This window comes from Equus asinus, chromosome 22 (genome assembly GCF_041296235.1).
Source record: "Equus asinus isolate D_3611 breed Donkey chromosome 22, EquAss-T2T_v2, whole genome shotgun sequence".
Taxonomy (NCBI): domain Eukaryota; kingdom Metazoa; phylum Chordata; class Mammalia; order Perissodactyla; family Equidae; genus Equus; species Equus asinus.
Genome location: NC_091811.1, coordinates 31,661,486 through 31,674,760, shown reverse-complemented (window position 1 = coordinate 31,674,760; position 13,275 = coordinate 31,661,486). Strand labels below are relative to the sequence as shown.

Below are 13,275 nucleotides of genomic sequence, written 5' to 3'. Positions count from 1 at the left end.
ATCAATAAGCTGTCTGAGTTTCTTTTATGGATACACATGCTTCCCACCTCCAGCACAGATGCACACTTTCATATGCCTGACTTCATAATTTAGTTAAAAAAAATTCTAATTTATTTCAATTTGATGAGAAACAACTTAATAAGAACAACAGAGATAGGGCTAGAATAAGGACAAATGCTGATCCCCCAAAACACTGAGACACCCTATGCTATGAGCTCCAAGGCAGCCTACTGTATGCAAGTCATTATGCTCAGTTCCAAAGAGCTAGAAATAAAACATACAGTTTTTGTACTTAGGACATTTTACACTCTCTAAGATAAACGTATATGATAAAATAGTGATAAGTTTAGTATATGAGGTCCTGAGTTGTCATGAAGTAAAAATGGGTGGTCTGCTTTGCATGGAGGTGGGGGAAGGGGTGAATTAGAGAAGACTTCACAATGAGGATTACATATGAGATGAATGTTGAAGACAGATAGGAATTTAATAGGTAGATGAAGAAGGAAAAACACCGAAGCCTGTAAAAAAAAAAAAAATATGCAAAGGCATGACATATTATGGCACATCTGGAAAACTGTAGGCCAGAGTGTGGTCCTCAATCGTGAGGAGCAGTGTAAGATGAAGGTAGGAAGATAGTCAAGGACCAAATGCACAATAAGCAACCAGCATATGGAAATAAGCTTAGAAATTAATCCATAGGCAAGCAGCATTCAATATTTTTTACTGTGACCAGCAGTAAGAAATACATTTTGCATCACAACAACAATGCATACATATGGACACACATACATTCACATATATATATGTACAACTAAAACTAAAGTTCCGCAGAATAATATTTGTTTCTACTCACATTGTTTATTGTATTTTATCCTATTCCATCCTATTAAAAAATTGTTCATATTAATCACCTGAATTGATTTACTGGTCCACTAGTGGTTCAGAATCTGAAGTTTGAAAAACATTGCTCTGGGAAATTGGGAGTTTTAAGCAGGAGTAAAATAATCAGATCTGTGTTTTAAAATGAATTCTCTAGTACGGAATATGAGTTAGAATAGAGTTGAGACTAGAGGCAAAAAGTCCAGGTCAGAGATGAGGAAAGCCTCAACCAGGTTAGGGACAGTGGAGATGAAAGGAGGTAGACAGGAATTGACAGATAGAAGGTAGAATAAGCAAGATTTGATGACCAGCAGTCATCTGTTTTGAAATAAAGAAAAAGTTTGGGATGAGGCCCTTGACTTTGGTTTGAGTTCCTTTGTGGCTAAAGGAATCATTATTGAAAGAGTGAGTGAGAAAAATCTGAGCTGATTTTGGCACAGGGATGGATTCAGTTTTGAATATACGGATGGATATTAGACTGGAGATACCCTTGGGGTGGTTGATTATATAGATCTTGAGTGTAAGAAAAAGTCACCATGTATAGGTGTTAGCTGCATTTAATGCTGCATACACTCCATAAAAATGTTCTAGAATGAAAAGTGAATAAGATTGAAGAGAGAGCTTAGGGGATACTCACAAATGGTGTCAGCAGCAGAAGAAAAGAAGGGGTATAATGAAGAAGCCACAAAGATAGGAAATAAATCAAGAGAGAGTAATACAATGAAAATAAGAAGGAGCAGTGCTGGGAAGAAGAAAATACTCATAAGGGTCAAATACTATAGACAAAAAAGAGAGATTAGTATGGAAAACAAAAGACATGAATGTTGGCTTTGGGAATGAGTAAGTAATCAATGTCTTTAGCAGAAATTGCTCATTGTCTCTCAATATCCATTCTTATCTCCTTCCATTATAATAGAAGGTGAGATTTTTAGCTAGGAGCATGGCATTCTGGAATAAAGTCTATTTTTTCCAATGTCTTTATATCTGGATGTGAGATATAACAAAATTCCGACCAAGGTGAAGCTAGTAGAAGTGTTACACTTCTGAAAATACTTCTTAAGCCCCAGCCTGTGTGCACTCTGCTTCTTCTTGTTGTTCTTTTTCCCTTCCTCTATTCTGTTTCCTGGAACAACATTGCCACAATTGGGACCATTAGGTCGAAGCCATGCGAGGCAGAGAAATGTGATAAAAAGAAGCAGTAACCTACCATTCCTGGGCTGGCTACATTAACTTTTTATGTGAAAAATAACTTCTATCTTATTTAAGCCAACACTATTTCAGGTTTTCTGTCATTAGTATCCCTCTAATCAGAACTACACAGTGAACTTAAGAACAGTCTCAATGGAAATCCAAATGGAAAAACCCATACTGCAGTGGGTTGAGTGGTGAAGTCTTATTGAATGCAATCAAAATCTTGTAGGCAAAGACACAATGTACGTATGTTATACTAGAAAGCCATAAAGCGCTCATTTATTTCCTATGAACCTGTACACCTTATTTAGTGCTATTCATATGTCAAAGTCAATGAAATCCATGGTGGATAAAGCAATAAGATAATTATTACCTAGAACAATATACTCCATTTCTACACATACTTAGTGGGTATTCTTCTCAAAAGGTGACTGCTTATATAAAAGGAAAAAAAATGAAATTCTACCGTTAACTTACAAGTAAATGATAATTAATGGCACAAAAGAAATACTTACTATCCCATGAAGAAATGTGGCAAAGCAGTCAAAATACTTCCAGTTCCCATAATCAAGCAACCAATTCCAATTATCTTTGGTCTGTGTAGTTTGGATCCAAAGTAACTCACAAATACAATCACAAACAAATTTCCTAGGAAGAGAACAAAACAATTTTGATATGATTCATTATAGAAAACATTGACTGAGTCCCATTTTGTGTCCAGTAGAATGAAAGGCCCCAGAATGAATAGAGCATAAGACATGGGACCGTCCCTCGAAGATCATGTAACTGAATCGAGAAGGTGAAACTCACACTGAACCACTCCGTGTAAAGTTGTATGGCATTAACAAGCAGAATAAGTTTTCAATATGAAAGAAAGCACTTGAATTATTTGGCTATGTTAGTGAAGCAAAATTTTATTGAAGAATTTGGAGTTGACTGGATTATATTGGAATGAGGAAAATCCTCCTGATCTGAAAGAAAGATATTCATTCATGCATTTGCTCATTCACTCCCAGCATACTTGAAATTTCTATTAGGTATCTGCCACGGTGTTAGGAGCCAGAAATATTAAAAAGAAAGAATAAACCATGGTATTTGTCCTCAAGAAATTTACATACCAGTGATAAAAATAGATAGATGGAGAGAGGTGCTGTTAGAACACAGAGAGGGGAAACTTTAATTAATTAAGGTTTTAGGAAAGTTTCCTGTAGGAGAGGCCACTTGAGATTTAATGTTGAGTATAAATTATTTAGATTAAAAAAACAAAGAAGAGTATTCCAAGTAGAGGGAGTCACAACCAATTCTGACACATCTGGAGTTATATCTATAATAATAAACTTACAATGACCAAGAATTACCGAACATTCGATGGGAAAAAAATAGCATGAAATAAAAGCAGCAAAATGAACTGGCAGATGAAGTAACCCATGAAGAAACAGTCAAATAAGGAAACTAAAAAGAGGAGAAACTTTGACAAAAATCCAGTTAGTATCTGTAGAGGTACAAGGGTATGTTGCATCTGTAAAATGAGAACAGGCAGACTAAAAACAAGGAGAACAACAAAGTATTGTTGTAAATTAAAATTATTGTAGAAAATGTACATATTGGAACCTGAGGAGATAGATGAGACGGTGTCAGAGAAGACTGATGAGACATGAAGAAAAAAAGTAGAATTTTCAAAAGAAAACTTACAGGAAAAAAATAGCTAGAAAATTTAGTATTCATCTTATACATGTTTCAGAAGAAAATAGAGGGGAAGAAACAAATTTTTAAAATAGAAAATAAATTCCCTGAGCTAAAGAAAGACTTAAGCCCTTAGATGAAAATTTTTATTTTCTGCAGTATAAATAATGTAAAAGATACAGTCCTGGATAGATGCTGGTAGAATTTATGAAATTCTGGGATAAAGTGGAGGTACCTACCAGTACATGACAACGATACTGATAATGATCTCTCATACACAACATTAGATGCTATAAAACAGTAGATAAATGTTTTAAGTGTTCTAAGGACAAAAGATTTTGTAAGCTTAATTCCATACTCAGACAAACTATCACTTGAATATGATAGTAAACTAAATACATTGACCCACAAACAAGGGCTCAGAAAGTAAGTATGACATGTGTTCAATTATTTCTGGAAAAAAACTTAAAGATATACTTCAGAAAAAGCTAAAGATGAGAGCTGAAGTCCTGAGATTCAAGAAACAGTTGTAAGAAAAGAAACCACTAAAACTTTTAACCATGTTCATCTAATTGCTATTAAATAGCTACAAAGTTTAACAAAAATATTAAGAATCAATTCCTTAATAAAAAGAGGCACATGGTGAATTAGGATTTAAAGCTAATAATAGTCTAATACTAAAATTCTAGATGATTTCATGAAACTAGGGAGGTGAAAGAGTGAAGGATATGTAGGATGTAATGTTCTCTGAAACATGAAAAGGTAGAATTCATAACAAAAAGATAAATGTCTTCCTTTGTACAATTATTTTTAAAATACTCAATAGCTAAATATATTTTAAATAAGGTTAAAGGATAAATTTATAGAAAATATCTGGAATCTATACAACATACATAATTTTTGAGTCCTTTTAAGTCATTAAAAAATTTTTTAAAAAAGGAAAAATGGGCAGAGGTAATGAGCTACCAATTTATAAGAGAAAATAATGTTCAATAATCATATAAAACCTCACTATTATTGGAGAAATCCAAATGAAAATGAAGACAACAAAGCAGTATATTCAATGTACTAAAAAAAAAAAAAAAACTTTTACCCTCAATATTACATCCAGTTAAACAGTAGAAACCTAACAGAGGTTGCTCCAAAGCTGTTCCTCCCTCCTCAAATCATTGGAATCATAATCCTCTCTCCAACCTTTTTTTGCCCTAGGACACCTTGAGACAGGAAAGGTAAAGCCCTGGAAAGTATTAGTTTGCAAACAAGTTAGTATAAATCAGGGGTTTTCAAATTCTGCACTATTGACATTCTAAGCTAGATAATTCTTTGTTATGAGGGCTCTCCTTGGCATTGTAGGATGTTGGGCAGCATCCCTGGCCTCTACCACTAGATGCCAGTAGCAACCCCCTCGCTGAGTTATAGCAACCAAAAATGTCTCCAGATTGCCAAATTGTCCCTGGGGGACAAATTTACCGTGGTTGAGAACCGGTAGTATAGAGCATGTATGGCAGTTTTTACCTCTGTAAATCTGGTTACTAAGTAATAATCAAAATAGAAGTAAAAATTACCCATTTCAAAGCTTCCATCAATTAAGCCAACAACAGAAGATGTTATGTCAAATCTCCTTTCTATTTGAGTGATGGAACTTTTCATAATGACTGCATTTAGTGCTTTACAAATAAAGCTGAGCGTCAGGGCTGCGAAGAACAGCTAAGAAAAAGTAGAAAGAAAGGAAAAAATGGTTAATCAAAGGACTACATAATGTTTATATGCACACAGAATTAAAATAGCTTTTCTTCTTTACTTAAAAACATTATTTTTATCATAAGAAGCATACCCACAATTGGTATTTCTTAGCCCTTTTAACATTATTATCACTATATTGATAAAGCATCATTTTCTAACTTGGCGACATCAGATTATTAGAGTAGTACAGTCAAGGTTGTTATTTTTTTTTTTTAAAGATTTTATTTTTTTCCTTTTTCTCCCCAAAGCCCCCCGGTACATAGTTGTCTATTCTTTGTTGTGGGTCATTCTAGTTGTGGCATGTGGGACGCTGCTTCAGCGTGGTTTGATGAGCAGTGCCATGTCCGCGCCCAGGATTCGAACTAATGAAACACTGGGCCGCCTGCAGCAGAGCGCGCGAACTTAACCGCTCCACCACGGGGCCAGCCCCAAGGTTGTTATTTTTTAATTAATGTCATTAACTGATTTCTAGGAAGCTAGATAATGGTCTGAGATGGCCATGATGACAATTTATTCTTTATTCCCAAGTAAATAACACAGGCTAACTATGAGGGGAGTGTCTAGACATTCTCAAAGGTAGCATTTCCAGGAAGCCGGCTGAAAAATGGAACTTTTTCACTTATAAAACATCACTATTGTTGGAGAAATGCAAATTAAAATGAAGATAACAAAAGCAATATACTCAATGTTCTTAAAAAAATGATTTTTAACCCTGGTGGTTATAGATATTTTATTTTCAGTTTCATTGTAACAAAATTTAGTGATTCATTCTTCTTACAGCCCATATCCATATCCATAAGTGAATTCCTTTTGCTTCTAGTATTAAAATCTGATCTTGTTGTGGACTGCATGTTTGTCTCCCCCGCAAATTCATATGTTGAAACTCTAATTTTCAAATGATTATTTTTGGAGATGAGGTTTTTGGGAGATAATTAGGTCATGAGGGTGGAACCCTCATGATAGGATAACTATTCTTATGAGAGTTTGCTTCTCTCTCTTCTTCTGCCATATGAAGACCCAGCAAGAAAATAACCATCTGAAAACTAGGAAGAGGCTTCTCACCAGAACCCAATTACACTGGTTCCCTGATGCCAGACTTCCAACCTCCAGAACTGTGAGAAATAAATTTCTGATGTTTAAGCCACCGAGTCTATGGCATTCCGTTAAAGCAGGCCAGGAAGACCCAACCAGCCCTTCTCATGACCCTCTATACTACCAGTGGTAGCCACTCTCATGTCTAGTCTGGATTATTGCATTAGCCTCCTAATAGATCTTTCTGCTTCTGCTCTCACCCAACTACAGTCTCTTCTCAACACAGTAGCTAGAAAAATTCTTTAAAAATGGAAATTAGATCATGCCAGTGATCCTTCCATCTCAGGCATAATAATATCTAGTCTAAGCCCTAAATGATCTTCCCTCCCCGGGAATATCCCTTCCTCACAAATGTTTCTTTGTACCTTCTTTATCTCATCTTCTGTTGATCTAGCCCTTGCTTATTTCTCTCCAGCTACACTAGCCTTCTTGCTGTACCTTGAGCATTCCATGTTTGTTATATTGCCTCAGGTTCTTTGTTTTTGCTTTTCTTTCTACAGGGAATGCTCTTCCCCATAGTCATATTTCTGTCACTCACTCCCTCACATCTTTGAGGTTTTTGCTCAATGTAACTGCCAAAATGAGGCTTTCCTTGATCAACCTCTTTAAAATTACAGTCTCGCATCACTTAATGAAGGGGATATGCTCTGAGAAATGCATCAGGTGATTTTGTCATTGTGCAAACATCGTAGGGTGTACTTACACAAACCTACATGGTATAGTCTACACACATCTAGGCTGTATGGTACTAATCTTATGGGACCACCATCATATATGTGGTTCATCATTGACTGAAATGTCATTATATGGTGCATGGTTGTACACTACTTTCCCTTCACGTTATATTTTATTTCTTTAATGTATATTGCCCTCACTTGAATATAACCTTCATCAGAGCAGTGCTTTTTGTCTATTTTGATCACTGTTATATCCTTAATACTTAGAACAGTGTGTGCCACAGACATGCTCAAAAATATTTGTTGAACTTTTGTCTAACCAGAAGCTACTATGTGTCTTACATGAGGCCATGCGTGGAGGAAAGAGAAAAAGGCCCAATACAGCTCTTCCATTGCTGGCAAGATGTTTGTACTTCCCTTCCTGTATAGGGAATTTTCAATGAAGTGAAAGACCTTGAGAAAAGCTGTAAAATGATACTACTTCTTAGAAATAATCGAGAATTCCTATAGAGGATATCAGAAGTCATCTAAGAATGAAACCCAAAAGGTGGAAGAGTATCCAGATCAGTTTTACTAAGTTAATGAAGGGAAGAACTAGACTCATAGGAGAAAGATATTAAATTTGTCCAATGGAGTTAGAAGAAATTATGAAGATTTTCCTCAAGGAGTGCAATTCTGACATCTTGTAGAATTATATGCAGCCTTTACATCATAGAACAAAAATAAAAAATTTTCAGATTCTGATCATTTCAAAAAATCATCATGTTATTGACACCAAAAAAGAACAAATGTGGGTGGGAGTTACATCAGCAAGATGATGGAATAGGAAGCCCTCAACCTTCCTTGCCCCATAGACAAGAGGATTTAACAACCACAAACCAAACAAATGCCTCTGTGAGAAGTTCAGAAATCATTTAAAACATTTCTGCATCCTAGGCAGTGCAAATCCAACCACATGGGAGCTTGGGAGGAAAATTTGTGACCCTCTCCATTCTCTTGCCAGAGCCTTCCCCCACCATGCATAGTTGGTGTATTTGAAACAAAATTCCCAAATCTTCTCTTCTCCCTGCAGGGAAAAAGGAGTAGAACTTATGTCAATGTTCTGGATTTTAGGGGGGCTGTTTGAGGGACCAGTACTGTATCCAAGTACTGAAAAGAGTGGGTCACCAGGTTGAAGGTCTCAGAGCAAAGATGATAAACGATGCACTAGAGTCTGCAATACCACAGACAGACATTAGGTGGAACACCAGTATTGTGATTCACTACATTACCAGAGATGCTAGTATCTCAGACAGACACCAGGGGGAGATTGTAAGTAGAAACCAGCAAATTTCTTCAAATAGTCCAGAGAAGACACACCCAGAGACAGCTTGGGATGTCTCCAGAATCTCCAACCTGGCTTATTAATGAAAGTTGACCATGTACAAAACCAGAGCGCAAAGTCTGAGAGAATTAAAGAGAACTGGCTGATTCTGCAAACGCCAAAATTCCAACAACAAAAAATAACAAGACATATAAAGAAATAGGGAACCATGATACATTTAAAGAAATAAGTTGAATCTCCAGAAATTGGCCCTAAAGAAATAGAGATATATGAATTTCCAGAAAAGGAATTAAAATTACTGCCATAAGGATACTCGATGAATTAAAACACAGCACAGATAAACACCTAAGCGAAATCAGAAAAATGATGGATAAACAAAGTGAGAATATTGATAAAGACATAGAAACTACAAAGAATAATCAAACAGAAGTTCTGGAACTGAAGAATACCTTAACTGAATTGAAAACTTCACTAGAGCAACTCAATAACAAACTTGACCAGACAGAAAAGGAATCAATGAACTTTAATACTGAGTCAGAGGAGAGAAAAAAACAAAGAATGAATAAAAATGAATAGCCTAAAGGACTTATGGAATACCATCAGGCAAACAACATACGCATTATGAGGGTACCAAAGGAAGAAAGGGAGAAATTGGCAGAGAAATTATTTGAAAAAGTAATTGTCAAAAATTTCCCAAATCTGAGGAGAAAAATATACATACAAATTCAAAAAGTTCAAAGAATACCATCTAGGATAAATGGAATGAGACCTACACCAAGACACATCATAATCAAATTGTCAAAAGTGACAGACAGAGAGAAAAGTTGAAAACAGTAAGAGAAAAAACAAGTCATCACATGCAAGGGAATTCCCAATAGATTATCATCAGATTTCTCAGCAAAAATCTTATAGGTTAGAAGGGAGTGGGATGAAATATTCAAAGTACTGAAAGAAAAAGACTGCCAACCAAGAATATTATATCTCACAAAACTGTCATTCCAGAACAAAGGGGAAGTCAAGACTTTCCCCAATAAGCAAAAGCTGAAGGAATTAATCACCACTAGATCTATCCTACAAGAAACACTGAACAGAGTCCTATGAGTTGAAGTGAATGGATGATAAACAGTAACACAAAACCACACCAAGATATAAAATTCTTTAGTAAAGGAAATATAGAATCCTGTATCGTTGTAATGTAGGTGAGAAAATCTCTTATAAAAATCTGATTTAGAATTTTTTTAAAGGCATAAAATGTAATTATAAATCTATGTTAGTGGATATGTGATATTAAAAGGGGCAATTTGTGTCATCAATAACATAAAGTTGGTGGGAGGCAGATATGTAAAAGAATAGAGTTTTTATACACAATTGAAGTCAAGTTGTTATCAGTTTAAAACAGATTGTAATAACTTTGAGATCTTTCAGCACGTTGATCTTAGATTTCCCAGACTCCAGAACTATGAGAAATAAATATTTGTTATTTAAGCCACCCAGTCTATGGTATATATATATTTTTTATAGCTGAACAGGTAGAGAAGATATTCCATGCAAACAAAAACCTAAAGAGAGCAGAGGTAGCCATATTTATATCAGACAAAATAGACTTTAAGACAAAAATGGTCACAAGAGATAAAGTCACATTATATAATGATAAAAGTTTAAATTCATCAGGAAGATATAACAATTATAAATATATATGCACCTAACATTAGGACACTCAAATATATAAAGCAACATTGACAAAGCTAAAGGTAGAAATAGGCAGAAACACAATACGAGTGAGAGAATCATACCCCACTTTGAATAATGGATAGAACAACCAGACAGAGACTCAATAAGAAAACATTAGACTTTAACAACACCATGTGCCATTTGGACCTAATTGGACCTAGACACACACAGAACAGTCCACCCAACAACAGCAGAATATACATTCTTTTCAAGTACACATGAAACGTTCTCCAACATAGACCACATGTTAGGCCACAAGACAATTTTAACAAATTTAATAAGATTAAAATCATGCTATGTATCTTCTGTGACCACAATGAAACAAAACTAGAAAACAACAGAAGAAAGAAAACCCTTAACTATGTGGAAATTAAACAACACAATCTTAAACAAGTAAAGGATCAGAGAATTTAGAAAGTATCTGGACACAAGTGAAAATGAAAACACAACATACTAAAATATATGGGATGCAGTAAAAGCAGCACTAAAAGAAAAGTTTATAGTGATACATGATTACTTTAAAGAGGAAGAAAGACCTCAAACCAACAGGCTAAACTTACACCTCAACGGCCTAGAAAAAGAACAAAGTAAACTCAAAGTTATCAGAAGGAAGGAAATAACAAAGATTAGAGTAGAGATAAATGAAAAAGGGAATAGAAAAACAATAGAAAAATTCCACAGAACTAAGAGTAGATTTTCAAAGAGATCGACAAAATTGATAAATTCTCAGCTAGGTTAAAAAAAAGAGGACTCAGTTAAAATTAGAAATGAAAGAGGAGACAATGCAAATGATGTCACAGCAATAAAATAGAAGAGACTACTATGACAATTATATGCCAACAAATTGGATAAGCTAGAAGAAATGGATAAGTTACTAGAAACACACAACCTACCAAGACTGAATCATGAAGAAATAAAAAATATGAACACACCTATGTCTAGTGAGGAGATTGAAGCAGTAATCAAGAACCTCCCAACAAAGAAAGCCCAAGACCAGACGGCTTCACTGGAGAATTCTATCAAACATTTAAAAAAGAATTAATGCTAATTCTTCTCAAACTCTTCCAAAGAAATAAAGAGGAGGGAACATTCCCAAATTCATCCTATGAGGCCACATTACCCTGAGATCAAAGCAAGAAAAAGATACCACCAGAAAAGAGAACTCTAGACCAATATCCCTGATGAATATTAATAGAAAAATCTTCAACAAAATACTGGCAAAGAGTATCAAACAGCACATGAAAATAATCATACACTATGACCAAGTAGAATTTATATCTGGGATGCAAGTCTTGTTCAACATATGAAAATCAATCAATATAATACACCACATTAACAAAATAAAGAATAAAACCACATGATCATCTCATTAGATGAAGAAAAAGCATTCCACAAAATTCAACACCCTTTTATGAAAAAAAAAAAAAAAACACTCAACAAACTAGGAATAGAAAGGAACTATCTCAATGTAATAAAGGCCATATATGAAAAGCCTAACGTTATAGTCAATGGAGAAAGATTGAAAACTTTTTCTCTGAGATCAGGAACAAGGCAAGCATGCCCACAGTAGCCACTACTCTTCAACACAGTACTGGAAGTTCTAGCCAGAGTAATTAAACAAGAAAAAGAAATTAAAGGCATACAAATTGGAAAAGAAATAAAATTATATTTTTATTATTTATTTAGAATTAGACTTATTATTTATTTATAATTTATATTGTTATTACTATCTGTTCACAGATGATATGATCTTATATGTAGATATCTATAAAGATTCTACACAAAAAAAGCTATTAGGACCAATAAATAAAATTCAGCAAAGATGCAGTATACAAGATCAACACTCAAAATCGTTTGTCTTTCTGTACACTAACAATGAGCAATCTAAAAAGAAATTAAGAAAACAATCTCATTTACTACAGCATCAAGAGGAATAAAACATTTAAGAGTAAACTTAACCAAGAAAGTGAAAGATTTGTACACTGAAAACTAACAAACATTGCTAAAGAAACCGAAGAAGGTACCAATAAATGGAAAGACATGCAAGTTAGTAGACTGGAAAACTTCATATTGTTAAAATGTTCATATTACCCAAAGTGATCTACAGATTCAATGCAATACCTATCAAAATTCCAATGTCATCTTTTTGCAGAAATAGAAAAAAAATTCCTAAAATTCATATGGAATCTCAAGGGACCTGAAAAGCCAAAACAATCTTGAAAAAGAGCCAAGTTGGAGAGGTCACACTTTCTGGTTTCAAAACATACTACAAAACAACAGTAATTAAGATGGTGTGATACTGGCATAAAAATAGGTATATAGACCAATGGCACAGAATAGAGACCCCATAAATAAGGTCTTGCTTATATGGCCTAATGAGACAATGGTGCTAAGACTATATAATTGGGAAAGAACAGTCTCTCCGACAAATGATGTTGGGAAAGCTGGATATCCATGTGCAAAGGAATGACATTGGACCCACTGCCTTCCACAACATACAAAAATTAATTCAAAGTGGGTTAAAGACCTAAATGTAAGACCTAAAACTCTTAAATGAAAATATCAAGGAATAGCTTCAGGACATTGAATTTGGTAATGATTTCTTGGATACACCAAAAGCATAGGTAGCAAAAGCAAAAATAGACAAATGAGACTACATCAAACTTTAAAACTTCTGTGCACCAAAAGAAGCAATCAACAGAGTGAAAAGACAACTATATAATGAGGGAAAATAATTGTAAGTCATGTACTTGATAATGGATTAATAGCCACACTAAATAACGAACTTCTACAACTCAACAACAACAAAACAAAACAACAACAAAATAACCTGATTAAAACACAGAAAAAAGACCCAAATAGACATTTCTCCAAAGAAGATATACAAATGGGCAATAACCACATGAAAAGATGCTTAACATCACTAATCATTAGGGAAATGCAAGTTAAAACCAC

At 34.6% G+C, this 13,275-nt stretch overlaps 1 protein-coding gene across 3 annotated transcripts in view; it reads right to left on the bottom strand.

The window, feature by feature from the left end:
- Positions 1 to 13,275, bottom strand: part of LOC106825571 (solute carrier organic anion transporter family member 1B3-like) — a 78,545-nt gene that overhangs the window by 29,019 nt on the left and 36,251 nt on the right. For 2 of the 3 annotated variants that reach the window (XM_014832447.3, XM_070494218.1), the window contains exons 4-5: positions 5,319 to 5,460; positions 2,586 to 2,718 (exon numbers count right to left, since the gene is read on the bottom strand). In XM_014832447.3, coding sequence (XP_014687933.1) covers positions 2,586 to 2,718; positions 5,319 to 5,460 — 275 coding nt within the window. The remainder of the gene's footprint in view (positions 1 to 2,585; positions 2,719 to 5,318; positions 5,461 to 13,275) is intronic. The other variant, XM_070494219.1, reaches the window with a different exon arrangement.